General features: G+C 51.4%; 1 protein-coding gene across 2 annotated transcripts in view; it reads left to right on the plus strand.

Annotated features, from left to right (window-relative positions):
• SOX13 (SRY-box transcription factor 13) overlaps positions 1 to 21845 on the plus strand; it is a 56342-nt gene extending 34497 nt beyond the window's left edge. Inside the window, exons 2-14 of one of the 2 annotated variants that reach the window (XM_023187010.2) lie at positions 6772 to 6988; positions 8199 to 8310; positions 8397 to 8483; positions 10368 to 10540; positions 10961 to 11029; positions 11435 to 11549; positions 16029 to 16114; positions 16365 to 16527; positions 16984 to 17093; positions 17240 to 17336; positions 17785 to 17928; positions 18741 to 18957; positions 19969 to 21845. In XM_023187010.2, coding sequence (XP_023042778.1) covers positions 6773 to 6988; positions 8199 to 8310; positions 8397 to 8483; positions 10368 to 10540; positions 10961 to 11029; positions 11435 to 11549; positions 16029 to 16114; positions 16365 to 16527; positions 16984 to 17093; positions 17240 to 17336; positions 17785 to 17928; positions 18741 to 18957; positions 19969 to 20245 — 1866 coding nt within the window. In that variant the 5' untranslated portion in view covers position 6772 and the 3' untranslated portion in view covers positions 20246 to 21845. The remainder of the gene's footprint in view (positions 1 to 6771; positions 6989 to 8198; positions 8311 to 8396; positions 8484 to 10367; positions 10541 to 10960; positions 11030 to 11434; positions 11550 to 16028; positions 16115 to 16364; positions 16528 to 16983; positions 17094 to 17239; positions 17337 to 17784; positions 17929 to 18740; positions 18958 to 19968) is intronic. The other variant, XM_023187011.2, reaches the window with a different exon arrangement.
• Positions 21846 to 23388: the final 1543 nt, after the last annotated feature.

Genomic DNA, 23388 nt, shown 5'->3' on the forward strand with positions numbered 1-23388 from the left:
ATATTTATTGAGCACCTACTGTGTTTCAGGCACTGTGCTAGGCGCTGGAGCTACAATGATGAGCAGAAACAGGTACATTTTTGGCTACTGGGTGAATCCAAAATAAATTTTTTTTTTTTTTTGAGACGGAGTTTTCGCTGTTGTTGCCCAGGCTGGAGTGCAGTGTCATGATCTCAACTGACTGCAACTTCTGCTTCACAGGTTCAAGTGATTCTCCTGCCTCAGCCTCCCAAGTACCTGGGATTACACACCTGGCTAATTTTGTGTTTTTACTAGAGTCAGGGTTTCACCATGTTGGTCAAGCTGATCTCAAACTTCTGACCTCAGATGATCTGCCTGCCTCGGCTTCCCAAAGTGCTGGGATTACAGCTGTGAGCCACTGCGCCCGGCAACTCCAAAATAAAGTGTGTAAAGGTATCATTACCAACTGTGACAAATACTTTTAAGGTCAATTTCAAAATGCCATGAGAATATAAAATAGGCACTCTGATAGGGTCTGGTGTTGTCAACAGAAGATTCATCTCTCCATGTTGAGTTTCGTTTTCCCATTTTACTGAGAAGGAAATGGGCACAGAGAAGTTAAGTTACTTGCCCAAGGTTGCACAGCAATGATTGGTCAGAGTTGGGATTCAAAGGTACCCAAGTCTGTCTGACTCTAGAGTCTTTTCTCTCAACCACTTGACTCTCAGAGCATCTTGGACTGCACACAACTTATAGATAGATATTCACCCTGTATTATTTAATCTTCATGGACACCAGTGAGATATGGGTTATTGTGCTCATTGTAAGGATGAGGAGACAGGCTAAGGGAGGTTAATTAACTTGATTAGGTTCACACATGTTAGCCTGTGGCAGGGCAGGAATTTAAACCCAGGTTGTTGGATTCAAACCCGGTGGGTCTTCCAAGTTGTCCCCTGACTCCCTCCAGCACCCTTGTTTTATACACACAGCTTGCAGGGGTGAAACAGACTGTGCAGAGACCCCCAGTTGCAGAGTGACAGAGCAGTGACCACATAACGACCCCTCTCTTTCCATCTCGCTCCCTTTCCTCCCTTATCTAGTTGATCATGGGACCGTCACTCCCCTCTCTGGGATGGTTAGGGTCTGGAGCCTGGCACTGATGCTCTTCACAGAGGCACCTGCGTCTCTCTGGGCCATGGCAGGCTGGGGCTTGGTTCCCTTAAGACCAGACAGGGCAGGGAAAGGAGCTGCTCTTCTCAAGCAGACCTGTGCTTGCGGAGGGGGAGAGGGAGGTAAAAGAGGCACCCAGGGACCCTCTCCCCGAAAGGTGAGACCCAGAGATGCTCTCCAGTGGGGGCAGGGTGGCACTGCGCCTGAGCTATTGCTTTTTCACAGACAAGTGGGCCCAGAGGATACCAACTAAGGGCCAGTGCCCAGCACCTGCCATTGAGCCAGACACCTGTGAGGATGGAAGGGCCCTTGTCTGGGCAGGGTTATCTGGTGGGCACCAAGCCCTAGTGAACAGACTGACACCTCTAAGCTGGCTTGGCTGGTCACCAGGAGCCATTGTCTTTGTGCTGGAGGCCAGGGCAGGCCGCTGAGAGGGCCAGGAGACAGGCTCCTTAATATAAGGGTGATCCATGGTGCCTGGCTGGAGGGACCGTTTAGGCTAAGTGTGTGTAAAAACTCAAAGGGAGGAGGTGTCCTAGTGTAGCACTGTCCAACGGAAATATAATGGGAACTGCATGTGTAATATTTGCTAGTAGCTACATAAAAAAGTATAAAAAGAAATAGGTGAAATGAATTTTAGTGATGTATTTTATCTAACCCAACTTATCCAAAAAGAATTTCAACTTGTAATCAGTAACCATTATTAATGAGCTATGTTACATTCTATTCTGTGTACTAAGCCTTCGAAACCTGGGGTGGGTTTGATGCTTACAGCACATTTCCGTTGGGACTGGCTGCATTATAAGTGCTTAGTAGCCACATGTGGCAAGTGGCTGCAGTCTTGGGCCGCGCAGTCCTAGGGTTAATTAGGACAGATGATGGCCTCCTTTGCCTCCACCATCAGCTCCAGGGATGGATGGTTGTTCACCATTCCCAACTGGGGAGACCTTGGACTTCTGTGTCCTGCTCATCTGACCATGCTCCCGGAGGCTGCGGCTGCTGCTGGGATTTCTGGGCTGCAGTAGGAAGGCTTTGAGGTAGGAGCTGGAAGCCCCTGAAGTTGGGACAGAATGAAGGAGAGACCCTTAGGACCCAAGTCTGGAGTGAGGAGGGACCCGGTGGCCGGCCTGTGCCCGCGGTGGGTGTGAGTGAGGTGGTGCAGAGCCGACGGATCAGAGGCCCACAGGCCCGCATTGTGCGCCTGTCACACTTCCTTTGGCTTTATTGCTTTTGTCCAACACCCTATTGTCTGGCTTCCTTTTGTCCCCCATTCAGTGCTGCTGCCTTTTATTTTCCAGCCAGCCTGGTTGTTTTCATTTCTTTTGTCTGAAGTTCCTGAGAGGAAGGTTTTATTTTCAGCGGTTTGATTAATTCACAGCTTGAGCCCAGGGTTTGTTTGTTATGTAATTGCTGCCTTCGGCTTCAGGATAAAACCCCCTCCCCGACTGCGCCCACTCCCACTTCTCACCCCCCTGCTCTTGGCCTGGCTCTGAGCCCCTCCCGGTGCCCGGATGGGCTGAGCCGCCTGCTTCCTGGACGCTCTCCAGGCCCCTGGGCTGCAGGAGGGGACCCCAGGGCGAGCTGGGCTGGGGTCTCTTCTCTACTCTGCATCTAGGTGGGATGGGGCCTTTCTTCTTATGGTCAGGGAGGCCCCTCTCCGCAGTGCCCTGTCCTGGGACCCAGCCCCTGGGGAACCCTACACTTTGAAAGTGGGTGAGCCGGAGAGTCTGATCTGATCGGCAAGGTGAAATCAAATCAAATACACATGCACTCATGCGCTGCCTTCCCACCAACATCTCCGTCAACGACCGAACACATGTAGGACGGTGGTCCTGCAGGATTCTACTACTGTATTTTTGCTGTAGCTTTTCTATATTTGGATGTTTGGATACACAAATATTTAACCATTGCATTACAATTGCCTACAGTATTCAGTACAGTAACATGCTGTACAGGTTTGTAGCCTGGGAGCAATAGGCTATACCATCTAGCCGAGGTGTGGAGTAGGCTGTACCATCTAGGTTTGTGTAAACTTACTCTATGAAGTTTGAATAACCAAGACATTGCCTGGTGATGCATTTCTCAGAACATGTTTATGCTATTAAGTGATGTAGGACTGTATAGTCATCCCACTGTATCTGAAATGGTTGGTTCCAGGACCTCCAAAGGTACCAAATTGTGCTGATGTTCAAGTCCCTGATATAGAATGGCATAGTATTTGCATATAACTTATGCGCATCCTTCCGTATACCTTATTTTTATTTATTGTTATTATTATTATCATTATTATTATTTTTGAGACAAGAGTTTCACTCTTTTTGCCCAGGCTGGAGTGCAATGGTGCCATCTCTGCTCACCACAACCTCCGCCTCCCGGGTTCAAGCAATACTCCTGCCTCAGCCTCCTGAGTAGCTGGGATTACAGGCATGCGCCACCATGCCCGGCTAATTTCGTATTTTTAGTAGAGATGGGGTTTCTCCATGTTGGTCAGGCTGGTCTTGAGCTCCCGACTTCAGGTGCTCCACCCACCTCGGCCTCCCAAAGTGCTGGATTACAGGCATGAACCAACACGTCCGGCCAGTTGTTATTATTTTTGAGATAGGGTCTTGCTCTGTCACCCTGAGTGGAGTACGGTGGCTTAATCTTGGCAGCTTCAAACTGCTGGCCTCAAGCGAATCCTCCAGCCTCAGGCTCCTGAGTAGCTAGGAGTACAGGCGCATGCCACCATGCCCAGCTAAATTTCGTATTCTTTTGTAGAGACAGGGTCTTGCTATGCTGCTCAGGCTCATGGGCAGCATAGCAAGACCCTGTCTCTACAAAAAAAATACAGTACTCCTGGCCTCAAGCAGTCCTCCCACCTCAGCCTCTCGAAGTGTTGAGATTACAGGCATGAGCCCCTGTGCCTCTAGATTATTTATAATACCTAATATAATGTATATCGTATGTAAATAGTTTTTGCACTGTATTGTCTAGGGAATAATGACAAGTCTACATGTTCAGTACAGATGAAATTTCTTTTTTAAATATTTTCGATCTGAGGTTGGTTGAGTCCATGGATGTGGAACCTATGATACAGAGGACTGGTTGTATATATTTTATTCAATTATAATATTTACTTATTTAAAATACTCTACATGTACTGTATTATATACAATACATGTTTCATAACACATAACAAACATTTTACAGAGTTGATGCAATCTATCCAAATGCATCCATACATAGTTGATGCAATATGTAAATACCGTACTGCGCCTGGGATGTTTAAGGAATTTTTTACTGTAGGGATATTTTTACTATATCTGATTTTAGCCTTACACACCTCCCCTAAACATCTAATCGCCATGCAAAAAAAAAAAAAAAAAAATGAAAAAAATTATTTAACAGTGCTTTTCTAACTCGTGCATATCAAAATCACCTGGAGGGCCTAACTCCCAGAGATTCTGATTTGTGGGCAGGACCCATGACTTTGCCTCTCAAGCCCCCAAGGCATACTGAAGCTGCTGGTCCTTATACTGCATTCCAACTAGTAGTGGTTTAACAAACACCAGATCATGTGATGGTATTTGGAAATGTAATACACAAGAAAACAACGAAACACCAGATCAGTGTTTACTGGTGCCACGAACTGTTCTAAGTACCATATAAATATCAACTCCTAGTTCTCACGGCCGCCCTGTAGAGTAGGGACTCTTACTATGCTCATTTTACAGGTGAGGAAACTTGAAGTACAGAGCAGCTAAGCAACTTGCCTTAGGTCACTGGGCTAGTCAGTAGCTGAGGCAGGACCCATGCGTAGCTGGAACCTGCTGTGTGTTCCCACTAGAATCCAGAGCGCATCTCTGGATGCGTGCCCCAGTGACTTTGGAGGATAGGCATCTGCTGCTCCGCCCAAGCCTGGCATGACCCCTGGAAACCACTCCCTGAGATGCTACGATTGCTCAGCTCCTCAGATGTCCCAGGCAGTGATGTGACAGGAAAGGAACAGCAGGTGCAGAGTCTCAAGAGGGTCTGCTAGGTATACCAGCTGCTTAAACTAGGAACTACAAACTCAAATGCCTATGGTGGCCGTACTCTAAATGAGAGATTCTAGCTAGATATTGGAAAATATTTTTCGTAAAGCCAATCATCTCAGTCTGTTATTCCCCCCGTCCACCCCCGCCCTTTTTTTTTTTTTTTTGAGACGGAGTCTGGCTCTATCTCCCAGGCTGGAGTGCAGTGGCCGGATCTCGGCTCACTGCAGGCCCCGTCTCCCGGGTTCACGCCATTCTCCTGCCTCAGCCTCCCGAGTAGCTGGGACTACAGGCGCCCGCCACCTCACCCGGCTAGTTTTCTGTATTTTAGTAGAGACGGGGTTTCACCGTGTTAGCCAGGATGGTCTCGATCTTCTGACCTTGTGATCCACCCGTCTCGGCCTCCCAAAGTGCTGGGATTACAGGCTTGAGCCACCGCGCCCGGCCTTTTTTTTTAATTTAAAGAGATGGGAGTCTCACTAGGTTGTCCAGACTGTCTTCAAACACCTGACCTCAAGTGATGCCCCTTCCTCAGCCTCTTGAGTAACTGGGATTACAGGCATGAACTACCATACCTGGCTATTTCCCCCCTTTTGATAGATGCATGAAGTAAGAAATCATTTACTTTTACCTTGTCTCCACTGTAAGAAGAAGACTATATGTCTTATATATAGAAGACTATATGTCTTATATAGTTAATACTTGGTTTCCTTTTGGGGGAGTAATAGGACCATAGAGGCTAAGGTAGACTGGCCTGTCCATAAGAAATACCCATTACTCAATTCCAGCCAATATTTGCCACAACGACAATTGAGCTAGAAGTTCAATTTTAGATTTTATGTGCTATCTTTTGACTTTTAAGTTTTGGTAAACTAATTATAAAAATGCATTTGTAGGCTGGGCGGAGTGGCTTATGCCTGTAATTCCAGCACTTTGGGAGGCTGAGGTGGGCAGATCACCTGAGGTCAGAAGTTGGAGACCAGCTTGGCCAACATGGCAAAACCCCGTATCTACTAAAAACACAAATATTAGTTGGGGGTGGTGGTGCATGGTAATTCCAGCTACTCGGGAGGCTGAGGCAGGAGAATCACTTGAAACCAGGAGGCAGAGGTTGCAGTAAGCGGAGATCGTACCCCTGCACTCCAGACTGGGTGACAGAGTGAGACTCTGTCTTGGGAGTGGGGGCGGGGAAGCATTTGTATGCATACAAACATACACAGACAGATGCGCACTGTCTCTCTCTCTCTCTCTCTGTCTCTCTCTCCCCCCAACTCTGTTGGGCTCAGAGACAGCCAGTCAGTATCTGGCCTCGTTAGTTGGGCTGGTCAGTCCACTAGTCCTGTAGTCCCAGCATTACACAGGCAGCGCGTGCGGAAGCGTGGGCCCACTTTTCTCTAGAACTTTTTGTTTAAAAAGCGAAAAACAAAAAAGCATGAGGGATACAAGAGCCTTTGCTGATTTTTTTCTGTGGGTTCATAAGTAGGCTTGCCCTTTCTGTGAGTGTGCCCGTGTGACGGACACCAGGAGGCACTTGGGTGGGGTCAGGGGAGCAAACAGTAGGATCACTGCCTCTGGGCAGAAGTTTATGACCGGGGACTCACCTCAGCTCACTCTGTCCCTCCCCCAGGATGTCCATGAGGAGCCCCATCTCTGCCCAGCTGGCCCTGGATGGCGTTGGCACCATGGTGAACTGCACCATCAAGTCAGAGGAGAAGAAAGAGCCTTGCCATGAGGCCCCCCAGGGCTCAGCCACTGCTGCTGAACCTCAGCCTGGAGACCCAGCCCGGGCCTCTCAGGATAGTGCTGACCCCCAAGCTCCAGCCCAGGTTTTCAGGGGCTCCTGGGTCAGTGTTCCCGCCCTGCCTCCGTCCTCACACCCATGCGCTGTACCTGGGCTCTCTGCTAGACTGGGCAGGCCCACTCCCCTAGATGGCAGCAGATACAGGCAGAAATGGTGATCATAGGGGTGAGATGCCGTGTAGGGAAGCAGGGAGGCACTGCCAAGTTCAGTCTGAGGCTGGAAGCAGGGTCACCTCTCAGAGCAGGATCTGGATTCATGCCTGCACTCACTCACTCACTCACTCACTCACTTGATAGTGACTGTTCACCTATGTGTGACCCAGTCCTTGTTTCTGAGGACTAGATGGGGAGATAGAACACACAGGCTAAAGTTTGTCTTAAAAGTTATCTACCAGCTTTTTCAGGTGATTTGGGAAAATCATCCTAATTACCCAAGCAAGAATTAGGTCACTGTTAAAGATGATACAGTTCTTCACCCTTAAAACAAGAGAATTGAGCTACATGATTAATAAGGATTCTTGCAGCTCCTACAAATTCTGATTTCGTATAGGAGATGTAAAAAGGTAACATATAATTAAAATCCAAATAAGTGAAAATGAGGAGAGTTATGGGCTCTAAGAAAGAATCTAGCCTGGAGGAGGGGGTTGGAGGGTGGGGGCACTGGTGATCAAGGAAGACTTCCTGGAGAAGTAGAGCCTCAAGCTAGGCCTTAAAGAATTCTTTTTAAAGAATGGGGAGGACTTTGATGAGAGGAGTGGGGCAGGCAGTGGGGAGTTTGAGTAACTTTTGCCAGCCCCTACCTGCTCCCCGTTGCAGCCCTGCTGGTGTAGTGGGTGTGTTCAAGGGAGTAATAATTAGTAGGTGACTTTTGGACCCTGATTGCAATGGCAAACCTCATTCACATGCATTAACTCCCTTGATCCCAGCAACAATCCTGTGACAGAGGAGGTATTAATATTTCCATTTTCAAAAGAGGGAAGTCAGGTTCAGAGCAGTTCAGGGACTTGTGTGGGATCAAGCATCATGTGAGTCACTGAGCCTAGACTGAAACCCAGGTCTTTTGCTTTGAAATCTTCTGTTCTTTTCCTGAACAAAGCTTGGGCAGGTAGAGGTCAAAGAGGCCTCCTGAGTGGAGAAGTAGGACCTGGATAGGGCTGGGATCCCTCAGGGTACACATCTTTGGGGTTCCCAGCCCTCCCTGCAGCCTGTCCCCTTCTCCTGGGGGTGATGGTGACAATTCAGTATGTCTTGCAGGACTGTAGCTCTCCAGAGGGTAATGGGTCCCCGGAACCCAAGAGACCAGGAGCGTCGGAGGCTGCCTCTGGAAGCCAGGAGAAGCTGGACTTCAACCGAAATTTGAAAGAAGGTAGGATGTCTGCCCTAGTTAGAAGCAGAGGCCTGAGGCAGGAAGGTGTTAAGACGGTTATTTCTCACCCCTTTGCTGTCTTCCAGTGGTGCCAGCCATCGAGAAGCTGTTGTCCAGTGACTGGAAGGAGAGGTTTCTAGGAAGGAACTCTATGGAAGCCAAAGATGTCAAAGGTAAAGGCCTGTCGGGGGTGGGGGAGATGTTTGAACCCCATCTCTCTTCTGGTCTGGCCATGCAGCCTGGTTCTGTAGGGCAGTTCTTGGTACCCTCATACCTATCCTGTGCCATCTGGCTCCTGCCTGGCCTTAGGGGTCATCACCATCCCTCACCTGGGGGCCCCAAGCATTAGGTCTCACTCATCCCATGCAGGAGAGGCCTGGTAAGAATCAAATCCCATGACTCTGAAGTTGGGCTCTCACCAGGCACCCTTGTGACTTCAGGCATGTCATTGCCACTTCCCAGTTCTAACCGCAACATGAGCAGAAAGTTCCCTTTCACTCTAATTAATTCTACGTCAGTTGGACCTCACTAAGTGAATGAGAAGTAGTGATTAATGGGCTGCTGCTTGGGTTCCTTAGAGTGATTTTTTGTTTTGTTTTTGCTTTTGTTTTTTTGGGCTTTTTTTGAAGATACGGTCTCCCTATGTTGCGCAGGCTGGAGTGCAGAGCCACAATCTTGACTCACTGCAGCCTCAACCTCCTGAGTGATCCTCCCATCTCAGACCCCTGAGTAGCTGGGAACACAGGCACCTGCCACCAAGCCAGGCTAATTTTTATATTTTTTTTTATGGAGATAATGTCTTACTATGTTGCCCAGGCTGGTCTCAGACCCCATGGGCTCCAGTCCTCCCACCTTGGCATCTCAAATTGCTGGAATTGCAGACATAGAGCCACCCACCGCACCCAGCCAGAATGATCATTTTTGCATTGTCATCGATCATACCCACAGAGGGAACTTTAAAACCATAGAGATGCTCAGGCTCCATCCCCACCTATTGAATGGGAACCCTGGGGCATGGTAGGGGCCTGGGCCTCTATACTTCTCAAAGGATCCCTGAGTTATTCCGATGTTTAAAAAAAAAGAAAAAAAAAGGTCTGTGGCCAGGCACTCAGGAATAAACTGCTGCATCAGACAGGAGCTAAACTGGAGGTCAGGGAAGCACTAACATTTATTGGTTGAGGACCACGTTCCAGATCCTGGACTAAGAGCTTTGCATATATTAGTGCTTCTTTTTTTTCTGGAGACAGCTCACTCTGTTGCCCAGGCTGGAATATAGTGGTGCGATCTTGGCTCACTGCAAACTTTGCCTCCTGGGTTCAAGCAATTCTCCTGCCTCAGTCTCCCGAGTAGTTGGGATTACAGGCATGTGCCACCACACCCGGCTAATTTTTGCATTTTTATAGAGATGGAGTTTTACCATGTTGTTCAGGCTGTTCTCGAACTCCTGACCTCAAGTGATCCACCTGCCTTGGCCTCCTAAAGTGCTGGGATTACAGGCGTGAGCCACCACGCCTGGCCTCTATTAGCTCATTTATCCCTCACAGTAACCCTCTGAAGTGACTATTATTATGCCCACTTAACAGATTCTAAAAACCCTGAAGTGCAGAGAAATTGGTAGCTTGCCTAACAGCTCACAGGCAGCACGGGTTGAAATGGGAGTTTGACCCCAGAGCTGTCTTGCTTCAAAGCCGGAGTGTGTCCCACTGGATCCCTCTGATGGGATGGTTGTCCACCCTGACCCTGTGTGGTGCTGAGCACTCAAGGACATTCAAGAGGCCCAGGGCTCTGGGGCTGAGATGTCCCACTGTCAGCATTTTCAGGGGACCTGGAATTCGTGGCTAATAGGGGAGAACTTCTAGGCTAGTAGTTGCCAGGTAGCAGCATGAAGAGCCCCCTTCAAGGCAAGCATCTTGTGTCATTATCTCTGTGGTCAGCCCTTAATGGTCCTGGGACATAGCAATTGCTCAATAAGTTTTTGATAGATGGGTAGATAGATGGATGGATGTATAGATGAACAAATAAAAAATCTCAATGGGGGCTGTTTCACTGTGGAGCAGGGACCCAAGAGAGCCTAGCAGAGAAGGAGCTCCAGCTTCTGGTCATGATCCACCAGCTGTCCACCCTGCGGGACCAGCTCCTGACAGCCCACTCGGAGCAGAAGAACATGGCTGCCATGCTGTTTGAGAAGCAGCAGCAGCAGATGGAGCTTGCCCGGCAGCAGCAGGAGCAGGTAGGTCCTGTTCGGTGGGTGTGGCTTTCTTTCCAGGAAAAGGAGTGTGTCAGGACCTAGAGAAGGGTGCCTTAGGGGCAGGCCTCACCAGTGCAAGCTGAGGCCTGGGGCCAGGGGCTGTAGGATTCCCACCTGGACTGATTCATGAGCCCTTGTGCGGGGTAGGGTAGGAGGGTTTGAAAGGGACTCTGCAGGAAGAGCAGCTTGCGGCTTCCTACCCAGCCTCCTGGTCCTGGAGGGAGGGATGAGCTTCCTACAAAAGGATAACCAATTCTGAGGGCTGACTTCTCTGTTCCCTCCTGCCACCCCACTCCGCGGTTTGCCCCACTGTAGAAAGCAGGATGTGGTTAGGGCTGGGCAGGCTCTGGGCACCAGGGCTAATGTCCGTGACCCCCTCTGCCTACTCTTTCCCTCTCCCAGATTGCAAAGCAGCAGCAGCAGCTGATTCAGCAGCAGCATAAGATCAACCTCCTTCAGCAGCAGATCCAGGTAACCAGAAGGGAGACCCAGAGAGGCACAGGAGGTGGTTAAGGGAGTTGACACCAACCTGGAGGGTGCTGGGGACAGGGGATGTGCACCGAGTTAAAGCACCAGAGCACAATCACTCAGGCCTGACCCGAGGAGGCTTATTTCTGTTCTAGCACCCCCCAACCTGTCTTCTGTCCCTGATTTAAGGGAGGAGCCTGGCATGTATTCCTCCCCAGCTGAGATCTGAGGGCAGGTAGACAGGGGCCCACAGAGGTGGCCTAGGGTCAGAGGGATCCTTTGGAAAACTGTCCCTGCTTTATCCCCTGTGCCTCTTGTCCATGGGTCCTTTCTCTGTGTCGTAGGCTGACCATAGTTGGGTAGCTCTTTGGGTCCCTGGGGACTCACACAGGGTTTCTTTGCCTTCAGCAGGTTAACATGCCTTATGTCATGATCCCAGCCTTCCCCCCAAGCCACCAACCTCTGCCTGTCACCCCCGACTCCCAGCTGGCCTTACCCATTCAGCCCATTCCCTGCAAACCAGGTGAGTGAGAGAAGGGAGGTTCCACCATGGCAGCCAACCTGTCCTGAGGTCAGGGAAAGCGCCCTGGAGCGAGTCTCATCCATTAATTTGCTATGTGAACTTTCTGGGCCTCAGTTTTGGATCTGTCTGGTGGAAGAATAATCCTCTTTTTCTGAATCTTGCTGAATTTCACTGAACTTCACTGGGAGAATGAAAAGAAATAGCACACTGAAAAACTATAAAACCCTTTCCAGATGTGAAATGATGTAGCAATCCAGGTCTAGTCTCCCCAGTTCGAGTACATTTACTGTGCCAGAATATTAATATCTGGAATATTGCCGGGTACGGTGGCTCACGCCTGTAATCCCAGCACTTTGGGAGGCCAAAGTGGGTGGATCACTTGAGGTCAGGAGTTTGGGGCCAGCCTGGCCAACATGGTGAAACCCCATCTTTACTAAAAATACAAAAATTAGCTGGGTGTGGTGGTGCATGCCTGTAGTCCCAGCTACTCAGAAGTCTGAGGCAGGAGAATCGCTTGAACCTGGGAGGCGGAGGTGGCAGTGAACTGAGATTGCACCACTGCACTCCAATCTGGGTGACAGAGCGAGACTCCATTTAAAAAAAAAAAAAAAAAAAATCTGGAATATTAACTGGGGTTTATAAATCTCCCAAATTCTTTTTTGTTTGTTTGTTTGTTTGTGTTTTGAGACAGAGCCTCACTTGTTCTGTCACCTGGGCTCTGGAGTGCAATGGTATAATCTCAGCCCACTGCTGCAACCTCCACCTCCCATGTTCAAGCAATTCTCCTGTGTCAGCCTCCCAAGTGGCTGGAATTACAGGTGCACACCACTATGCCTGGCTAATTTTTGTGTTTTTAGTAGGGACAAAGTTTCGCCATGTTGCCCAGGCTGGTCTCCTGACCTCAAGTGATCCTCCCGCCTCGGCCAACATCTCCCAAATTCTGACATCCATGATTCCTATCTTCACACTCTTGCCCCTGCCTACACTGTGTCACTCTGGCCTTCCACCCCATCACTGAAATTCAGCAGACTGGCCATGTGTCAGACAAGGGTGTGGGACCTGATGGTGCAGGGCAGTTGAGGACGGAGCATGGAGTCTGGGATTTATTTTCTAGGCTGTGGGTGCATGTGAACATTAGAGTAGTGAGTGTGTCATTCTGGCTTTGAGGGGTAGGGAGTGGAGGCCAGAAGCAGGACCTGCTGAGGTGATTCTAGCAATAGGGGATGATAACCTGAACTAGGGCAGTGACAGAGAGTTATGGGGACAGGGCAGAGATGCTGCCCATAATTACCCCAGGAGTGTGGACAGCTTTAAAGGCAACCTGTGCTAGTTCATTGTCCCTGTTCCACAGGTGAGAAAGAGACAGAAGAGGAAATTCCCTGAGGCCTGTAGGCTGTGGGCTTGGGTAGACTGCTCAGCCCCACCTGCTCTCCGCTCCTGCCTGGTTTTCGCCGGGCACTGTAGGGTGGTGTGAAGGGGAAACACAAAAGGACTGAGAAAGCCAGGCCCCATCTTCATCCATTCAGGGGCTGTAGAAAGACACCATGGACTGGGTGGCTCATAAACAACAGACGTTTATTCCTCACATACAGTTTTGGGGGCTGGGAATTTCAAGATCATGAAGCCAGCATATTCGGTGTCTGGTGAGGGCCGACTTTCTGGTTCACAGATGGCGTCTCTCACTGTGTTCTCAGGTGGTGAAAGGGGTAAACAGGCTCCCTCAGGCCTCCAGTCTCATTCCTGAGGGCTCTACCCTCATGACCCAGTCACCCCCCAAAGGTCCCACATCCTAATTCTATCACATTGGGAATTAGATTTCAACATAGAGGGGCACAAACATTCAGACCATAGCATTCTGCCCCAGACTCTCCCCAGGTCATTTTCTTTTTTTTTTTTTTTGAGACAGAGTCTCGGTCTGTCACCGGGCCTGGAGTGCAGTGGTCGGATCTCAGCTCACTGCAAGCTCCGCCTCCCGGGTTCCCGCCATTCTCCTGCCTCAGCGTCTGGAGTAGCTGGGACTACAGGCGCCTGCCACCTCGCCCGGCTAGTTTTTTTTTGTATTTTTTAGTAGAGATGGGGTTTCACCGTGTTAGCCAGGATGGTCTCGATCTTCTGACCTCGTGATCCACCCGTCTCGGCCTCCCAAAGTGCTGGGATTACAGGCTTGAGCCACCGCGCCTGGCCCATTTTCTTGTCATATGCAAAATACATTCATTCCATCCCAAAAGACACCCACATCTTAACTTGTTCCAGCATCAGTTCAAAAGTTTCAAGTCCAGAGCTTCATCTAATCTCATCACTAGGCCGGGCACAGTGACTCATGTCTGTAATCCCAGCACTTTGGGAGGCTGAGGCAGGAGGACTGCTTGATGCCAGGAGTTCAAGACCAGCCTGGGCAACAAAGTGAGACCCTGTCACTACGGAAAAAAAAAAATAGCCCAGCATGGTGGCCTGTGCCTGGGGTCCCAGCTACTTAGGAGGCTGAGGCAGGAGGATTGCATGAGCCCAGGAGGACAAGGCTGTAGTGAGCTATGTTTGCACCACTGTACACCCTCCTGGGAGACAGAGCGAGCCATACAGAGACAGAGTGAGGCCCTGTTGCATAACAGACAAAAATAATAATAAACCTCACCTAAATCAGTTATAGGTAAGACTCAAGGTATAATTCATTCTGAAGCAAATTCCCCTTGAGAACTGAGGAATGAATTTCTGAGGTCTGTAAGCTGTCTAGTTTATGGCACTTTGTTTCAACAGCCCGAGTGGACTAAGACAGGCCCAGTGTGGAAGTTTCCAGTTAGCTGGAGGAATGCGGAGTGGAGAAGGTTGAAGGTGGAGGACAGGGCAATTCCAAACCATTGCAACTCCCCATGAATGTGGAGGAGAGCCGTGGAAGCAAGGGGACATTGATCTGGTCAGGGATAGGGCCCTCAACTGCTTTCTGGGCAAGTGAGGCAGTAAATGAGGTGTGGGAGCCTGGGACTGGCACGGTTGTCTCCCTCTTTGTTTGCTCCAGAGACTAAGCAAGCAAGGTCCCTTGCAAAAGCTGACTGCAAACAGTGGCCCTCCCTAGCTCACAAACCTTACACGGTGCTCTGTACCCACAGCATGGGCTCCACACTCCTGACCTCGGCCTTCACAGGCCTCGGAGCCAACCTGGCCCTCATGGCCTGCCTCATTCCCCACAGCTCACCCTCACACACTCCACCACCCCATCTCCACCTGCCCGAATCCTGCCCATGCTGCAGGCACTAGCACACACCTCGGCTCCCACAGGGAGCCTGCTCTAGTTACCCCAGCTGGAGCAGAGTTCGTTGGTGCTCTGCCTGTGTGGCCCTCATCACCACCTGCCATGCACTTCGTGATTTCTACATGTGGCTTATCTCTCCATCTGGATGCTGGGCCTGGGAGTGCGATAGGGTAGGTAGGAGTGCCATGTTGAGGAGAAGGAAAGGCTGTGGAGTCTAGAGGTCCTGGGTTCAAATCCTGATGCTGCCATTTTGTAGCTCTGTGGACAACCCATTTTTCTTCTTCTTTTTATTTTTTTAGTTTTGAAAATTTTAAATTCTTTTTTTTTTTTTTTGAAATGGAGTCTTGCTCTGTCTTCCAGGCTGGAGTGCAGTTGTGCAGTCTCGGCTCACTGCAACCTCTGCCTCCTGGGTTCAAGTGATTCTCCTGCCTCAGCCTCCTGAATATCTGGGATCACAGGCACTTGCCACCATGCCCAGCTAATTTTCATATTTTTAGTAGGGATGGGGTTTTACCGTGTTGGTCATGCTGGTCAGGCTGGTCTTGAACTCCTGACCTTGTGATCCACTCACCTTGGCCTCCCAAAGTGCTGGGATTACAGGCATGAGCCACCACACCCGGCTTAAATTCTTAATAGATATGGGGGTCTTGCTATGTTGGCCAGATTGGTCTTGAATTCTTGGCCTCAAGCAGTCTTCCCACCTCAGCCTCCCAAAGTGCTAGGCACGAGCCACCACACCTGGCCCCATTTGACTTCAAAGGTTTTCATTTCTTTTTCTGTAAAATGGGATGATGATGTATTCAGCACCTGTTATATATCACATACCATGTATTATTGTGAGATGATATACATGAGACGTTCTACACAACAGGCAGCCGCTTTTGTGCCCTGTGCCCAGTAGGTACAAAATAAAGGTAGCTGTTGGATGAATAGATGGTGTACCCTCTCTCATTGTGCCATTGGATGGGACTCTAGAATCTGGGAAACTCTATTTAGAGTGAGTTGGGAAGGGCGGGAACCCGCTGAAGATACCAGTCAGTGTGTAGGGGCAGTGTGGGGTGAGGGGATAGGAGCCACCCAGCAGTGCTTTGGGGCTGGGGAGGGCAGTGGTTGGAACCAAGCTGGCCCAGCTCCGAGCTATTGCCCACCTTGTGGTGCTGGGACCTCGTCAAGCAGGGTGTCTGCTGTTCTGTGCTCATCCAGGACTTTTCTCCTTGCCGCCTTTTCCATAGTGGAGTATCCGCTGCAGCTGCTGCACAGCCCCCCTGCCCCAGTGGTGAAGAGGCCTGGGGCCATGGCCGCCCACCACCCCCTGCAGGTATTGCCCTTTACCCACTGGCCTGGGGCTCCCTCTCGAGCTTATGACGGCCGGCTGCCGTGTTAGGGGACTGCGGGGTGTGGACGGTGAGCCCTGGCATCCTGTGTTCTTGTTCACCTGCTCCTTTTGCGTCCGCTTTTCTGTCTGTCTCCTTGCGTGTTCTGGGTATGCTCACCTCCCGTCCTCTCTGTCCTGCTGTGGGAGTCTCCTTTGGTGTCTGTCATCCTCTGACCTGCCGGGTCTCCCTCAGGAGCCCTCCCAGCCCCTGAACCTCACAGCCAAGCCCAAGGCTCCTGAGCTGCCCAACACCTCCAGCTCCCCAAGCCTGAAGATGAGCAACTGTGCGCCCCGCCCCCCCAGCCATGGAGGCCCCACGCGGGACCTGCAGTCCAGCCCCCCGAGCCTGCCTCTGGGTAAGCCTCCAGCTGCCTGCACTTGTCTCTCAGCCCTCTTAGGGGGAGGGCCAGTGGCATGATGCGACCTTGAGCAGGTCCCTTCTCCTCCCTGGGTTCCAGATTTTATCAAACAAGGCGTTAGACTTGCTCTTAGCAGAAGATCCTCTTCCTCCTCTCCCTCATCATAATCTGTCTGGGTGTTCCAAGCATCAGGGATTCAGGCCAGAGTCGCACAGTTCCAGGGGCTACTATTCTCATTTCTAGTCTATTGACATGCACAACAAATAGCCAGTGTAAGTGGCATCCCCTTGAGGACGTGTAATGCAGCCGCCCTGCGGAAGGACAGGAGGGGACAGTAACTCAGGTGCCTCATGGGAGTGGCATGGCGGGAGGCTGATGGAATTTGGACTCACACTGGGCTGATGCCCTCAGCTTCCCTCGCTTCTCTTCCCTCTCTTCTGCCCTCTCCCACAGGCTTCCTTGGTGAAGGGGACGCTGTCACCAAAGCCATCCAGGATGCTCGGCAGCTGCTGCACAGCCACAGTGGGGCCTTGGAAGGCTCCCCCAACACCCCCTTCCGTAAGGTAAGGTCCCCCACTCCCCTGAACCTGGAGGCAGCAACAAATGGTGGCCAGGGGTGGAAGACAGTCTGAGGCCACCAAGAGAGGAGCAGGGAGAGGAGTGGGGTGATGCAGCGGAGGCTGATGTCAGGTTGCCCCTGTCAATCTAGGATCTCATCAGCCTGGACTCATCCCCAGCCAAGGAGCGACTGGAAGACAGCTGCGTGCACCCACTGGAGGAAGCCATGCTGAGCTGTGACATGGATGGTGAGGGCTCAGGTGCGGGGCTGATGGGCAGGAGGGCCCAACTCTGTATCCCGCCAGGGCAGGCTGTGTCTGCCTCTGATCTCTTCCCTGCCTTGGTCTGTTGGATCCTTTCCAGGTGTGCCTCTGCTGTCCCATTATGTGTCTGTTGGCTCTGTCTCTGAGTCCGCTTTCCTAAGTTTTGTGGCTGCTGAGTTTCTGCTCTCTCTTGAGGCCATACCGCTGTGATTTTCTTGTGTGTCTGTCTCTCTGGTTCCCTGGCTGGGCCTCTGCTGATAACTTGCTGTTTCTTCTGCCCCATCTGCTCCTGCCTTGCTCCTCCTTGGCTGACTGCTGTGGGAGCCTCCTCAGTGCCTCCTGCTGGTCATGTAGGGGACGTCTGTCTGCTGACCCTGGGGCACTCTTGGGACCCCAGACAGGCTGCCTGACTGACTTCACTCCTGTCTCCCAGGCTCCCGCCACTTCCCCGAGTCCCGAAACAGCAGCCACATCAAGAGGCCCATGAACGCCTTCATGGTGTGGGCCAAGGACGAGCGGAGGAAGATCCTGCAAGCCTTCCCGGACATGCACAACTCCAGCATCAGCAAGATCCTTGGTAAGGGCCAGTGGCTGGGGCCGTGGTTCAGTATGACCTGGTTGCAGGAGCCAGCTGGGTCTATTCAGGGCGTACCTGGTGATGTTCCAAACTGTGTTGGACTCCAGGAGAATCTGATGATAGGGGTGCAGGAGTTGCTGGGGATGTGAGGGCAGCTGGGTCCGAAGGGTCTTACATACCACTGAAGTGTTTGGTAGCATCTGTCCTCAAGAACTCAAGGAGTGTGTGTGTGTTTACGTTCTTTAGTTCTCGTGATCTAAATGTCCAGACCCTTGCTCTGGCAGAAAACAGGAGAGACTAGTGTTCCTGGGCTGTCACTAGAAAGATTTTTTTTAGTTACATGTCTTTACTGGTTGGCCACAGAGGGACGTCGGGCAGGGCAGATGGGGCTCGAGGGGGCAGTTGTTTTTAAGACTGAGGCTCCTGTGGTGTCAGCACAGGGCAGGACTCTTGTCGACTGAGACATCAGGTATTTTGCCCTGAGCAGGGAGCCTGTCTGCGTTGTTGAAGGCCTGAGGTGGCTGTTCTTTTGTTTATGAAAATCAGGCAGACCAGAGGCTCAAGGAAGTTGCTGCATTTTAGGAACATGGGTGGGTACTGAGTCTTAAGCTGGCAGTTGGATACCCCTATACAGGCTAACTTCATTCATGCATTTGCCCAACATCCAAGGAGCACCCATATCAGGCCAGGCCCTTGCTAAGTGCTTGCACATATATTATCTTGTGGACCAAGATCTTCTCAGGTCCTGCATGGGGCTTGGGGTGGTCAGCAGAGCTCAGCACTGACTGCCTGCCCCTGTGGGGTTGGGTCAGGATCTCGCTGGAAGTCCATGACCAACCAGGAGAAGCAGCCCTACTATGAGGAACAGGCGCGGCTGAGCCGGCAGCACCTGGAGAAGTATCCTGACTACAAGTACAAGCCACGGCCCAAGCGCACCTGCATCGTGGAGGGCAAGCGGCTGCGTGTGGGCGAGTACAAGGCCCTGATGAGGACCCGGCGTCAGGATGCCCGCCAGAGCTACGTGATTCCGTGAGCAGGCCCCTGCCACGGCAGCCAGGAGACTGTGTGTGCATGTGTAGCTCTCATGAGTGGCTGGGTGTCAGTGTGTGGCCTGCCTTTGTGTGTGACCCCAGGGGTGCTGTGTGGATGCCTATGTGTGCGTGTTATCTGTGTGTAGTTGAGCCTGCACGTGTGACTCGACTGTGTATGGCTATGTATGTGACTATGGTGAGTACTCAGTGGCTGAGGATATAGGAGTGTGACTGGAGGACTGGCCACATGGACCTGGAGAAAGTGCCTGTAGATCCCACTGCCAGTGAACTCAATAGAAATTCAAAGGTGCTAGAAATCAAAGTATTCATCACACAGAAAGGTTCCTGACTTGACTAAAGCAAGCACCCTAGTCTATTCCTTTAAACAGGACATCTCCCAGGGCATTTAAAATATACAATTTCTACCTGGTGTGGTGACACACACCTGTAATGCCAGCAGTTTGGTTGGCTGAGGCAGGAGGATCCCTTGAGCTCAGGAGTTTGGGACCAGCCTGGGCAACATAGTGAAACCTATGTTTAAATAACTTTAAATCTTTAAATAAAATTAGCCTGGTGTGGTGGGTGCACACCTGTAGTCCCAGCTACTCGGGAGGCTGAGGCAGGAGGATCACTTGAGCCTGAGAGGCTGACACTGCAGTCAGCTGTGATTGCACCACTGTTCTCCAGCATGGGTGACAGAGCATGACCCTGTCTCTAAATACAAGTAAAGAAAACATAAAATACACAGTTTCTAAAAACTGGATTCGAACATGATCCTCCAAGAATATTGTCTGTTGAACACATCTATGGCCCTGGGTCTGCAGGTCATCTGCAGGGTTGTAGGTTCAGTGAATTTGGCCATCAGAAAGCAGGCTGGGGGCAGGGTATATAAGTCACAGTCAAGAGTGTGTGGAGTGGGAGTGCACGCTTTGAGGCGGCTTGGAGGGGAGATGGGTTTGGGGTTGAATCAAGTGTGCATCCGTCACCGTGCCCCTTCTCTGCCCCGCAGCCCACAGGCTGGCCAGGTGCAGATGAGCTCCTCGGATGTCCTGTACCCTCGGGCGGCAGGCATGCCGCTGGCACAGCCGCTGGTGGAGCACTATGTCCCTCGTAGCCTGGACCCCAACATGCCTGTGATCGTCAACACCTGCAGCCTCCGAGAGGAGGGCGAGGGCGCAGATGACAGGCACTCGGTGGCTGATGGCGAGATGTACCGGTACAGCGAGGACGAGGACTCGGAGGGCGAAGAGAAAAGCGATGGGGAGTTGGTGGTGCTCACAGACTGATCCCGGCTGGGTGGGCCCGGCCCCTTCTCCTCTGGGGAAGACCTCGTCCCAACCCGATGGGCACAGCCAGCCAACCTAAGACTATGTTGGTACTTGGACTTGTTCGTGCCCCAGAGATGGGCAAAGCTGTGCACTTGTAGATACATTCATGAGGGGAGAGGCGCCCTCCCTCCCTGAGGAGCTGTTGGCCTGGGTGGGCAGGAACTGCAATATGGCCATGGGCTGAGCTGGCTGAGCACCTCAGCCTTTAGGGCTCATGGCCAGGGGACACTGTGTGACTCTCCTCTCTTGCAGGTCTATTCACCTGGGGTATGGCAGCTACCGACCTGTCTCCCTGGGGTCACATGCTTTGTTTCCATTCTTGTCCTGGCTGGACCAGCCACTGTGGGACCAACACCCCCCCCCCCCCCTCCCCCAGACTGCTTGTCTATCACCAGGATCGCTTTGCACTTTGTGCGAAAGGGTCTGGCTGTCCCTTGCTGTTTTCATCTCTGCCAAGCCCATTGCGCCTCTGGCTGCTGTGTGTGTGCGCGTGCACGTGTGTGTGTTTCATCTGTTCGTTCATTGCACAAGATATTTATTGAGTGCCCACTACGTGCCAGGCACTGTTGCTGAGTTCCTGTGGGTGTGTCTCTCGATGCCACTCCTGCTTCTCTGGGAGCCTCTTTCTGTGCTTCTCTTTGTCCCCAAATTGCTACCTCTTTGTCAGTCTGGGTGTCTCAGGTTCTGTGTGTCCTTGTGTGCATTTCTGTCTCTCTCTGTCCTTGTCTCTCTGCAAGGCCCTTTATTTCTCTCTTTCTTGGTGTCTGTCCCTTTGCCCTCTGGATTCTCTGGGTCTGTGTAGGCCCCTGGTCTGCCCTGGGCTCATCAGCCTTCCTGACCTCCTCCTGCCCTCCCCTTCACTCCCTCCCTGGCTCTGCCAGTCGGTTCCCACGGAGCCATTTTTAGCTCTGATCAGCATGGGAATGTGCCTCGGCCTCCAAGGGGCTTTGTCCTGGTGCCCCCGCCCCTGGTCCCAACCTGATCCCACAAGGGAGTCGGGAAAGGAGGATTGATGGTGCTCCCCTTCCTGCCAGCGTCAGAGGCCCTGGAGAGGGGCTCTCCATGGCAGCTGGTCTTTATTCCTCCCTCATGAGCACAGGGTGGGGGGCTCCCCATTCTTGGAAGAGGTTGAGAAGACTCCTGGGCTTCAGCCTCTCCCACCCAGCCCTGCTCCTCACCTGCCTGCCTTCCCCTCCCCCATTCTATACTGGGGACTGGATCTCAGCCTCTGATCAGTTTCACAAAGTTTGTTCCCTAAGGAAATCAAATCCCATTGTCACCTAACTCTAAAGATCTAAACAGCCCACGGATCAGTATGGGAACCCCAAATCCCACAGGGCCAGATGTGGAGTCTGTGTCTGTCCCCATCTTCTCTCCATCTTCAAAGCCTCCACTTCTCTCCAGGCTGTTTCTTTTTTTATGACTGTAAACATAGATAGTGCTTTATTTTGTTAATAATAAGATAATGATGAGTAACTTAACCAGCACATTTCTCCTGTTTACACTCGGGGGATTTTTTTGTTTTCTGATGACATAATAAAGACAGATCATTTCAGAATCTGGCCCTTGTGCAGGGGAGGAGGGAGGTTGGCCTAAGTCCAGAATTCCTAAATATGCCACCAGCCTGGGCACCACTGTCCCCTGGTGGCAGCCTGCAAGAGCTTCAAGCCTGGGGCTTCGTAGGAATCGGCTTCATGCAAGGGAATCCCAGGCCAGGTCTGTGAGTGACACACGCCATCCACAGAACCCACACTGAATGCCCCTACCTTGAGGAGGTGAGGCTACCCGGATCCTAAGAAGGCAATAGTAAGAGCACTGTAATAGGAGTCAGGAAGCTCAGGGTCTCCCTAGAACTGGCCACATGGCTGGGGTTGGGGAGTGGGAGCCAGGTCTCTCCTTTGGGGCCTCATTGTCCTCATCTGACAACAAGATTAAACCTTATACTGGTTCTTATTCAGAGAAGGAGCCCTTTGAGACTCTAATGAAAGCTGTGGAACCTTTTCTCAGAAAAGGGCTCACAAATGTTTACCCTGAAGCCCAGCTGAGGCCCCCATGATGCTAATTAATGAAGCAGGGTCTCTACTGATAATGCTTCAGGCTCTCCACGACACATGCTTTGAGTGAACACTTCAGACCTAGTTATTACATTAGGAGAAGTAATAGGCCAGCAAGGGCCGGATTACAGACTGAAATGCCTCAAAAATGCATATTAACCAGGCTTTAGAGAGACAAATCTTGTGGTGAAAAATGAATCCCATCAGTATAGAGTGGGGACAGCAAAACCGAATGGCAGTTCTTGTGGAAGAGTTGGACTTGGGCTAGATTAATAGAGGTTTGTGTTCACAACAAGGGAGGTGATGTTCCAGTGTACCCCACACAGACCTAGTCCCAGGGGCAGCATGCCCTACCTCGCCCCCTCACTAGGGAAGTCCGTCCTCAAGTGGAGGGGCCCCAAAGCAGGCACCCCACATGGAGGAGCACAGGAGGGATCCTGGTGGACATTGTCCTTAGAGAAGTAGAAGGGTCAGGCATGTTTCCTCTAGAAAACAAGACAGAGTTGGACAGAAAAGGACAGGATTGCTTTCTCCAAAGCTGCCAGGTGGGCAAAGTGTAGTATTCCACAAAGCTCATGAGGCAGAACTTCAGCTCTTGGATGAGGTTCAAGGCTGTCTTGACATAAAGAACACCTTTTCCACAAATAAGAGTGAACTTGCCAACTCGGGAAGTCCTCAAACTCTTGAGTACTGGTGGAGGGATTTCTAGATTGGAGAGGGTAGTGGTGAGAGAGGGCAGGTGTGGTTGATTCTAGGACTACAAAGTTGGGAGGGTGTGGAATGGAGACTGCCCAATAATTAAGCCCCCAGCCATTTGGTGTGGGGAGCATCCTGGATGCTGGCTGGCTGTTTTTTCCCCAGCCCAGGTTCTCAGAGCCTCCTCTCCTTTGCCCTCCTCACGCCATATCTGGAAAAGATGCAGGCAGATGTGGGAGGAGGAGCTGGCGGTGGCGCCTGCCCCCTGGTGGTCACGATGGAGAGCTGCTCATTGCACCTCCCACTGTCCATCCCCTTCCCCCTCCGACCTCGGCCCTCGGCCTTCTCCAC

This window comes from Piliocolobus tephrosceles, chromosome 1 (assembly GCF_002776525.5).
Source record: "Piliocolobus tephrosceles isolate RC106 chromosome 1, ASM277652v3, whole genome shotgun sequence".
NCBI lineage: Eukaryota > Metazoa > Chordata > Mammalia > Primates > Cercopithecidae > Piliocolobus > Piliocolobus tephrosceles.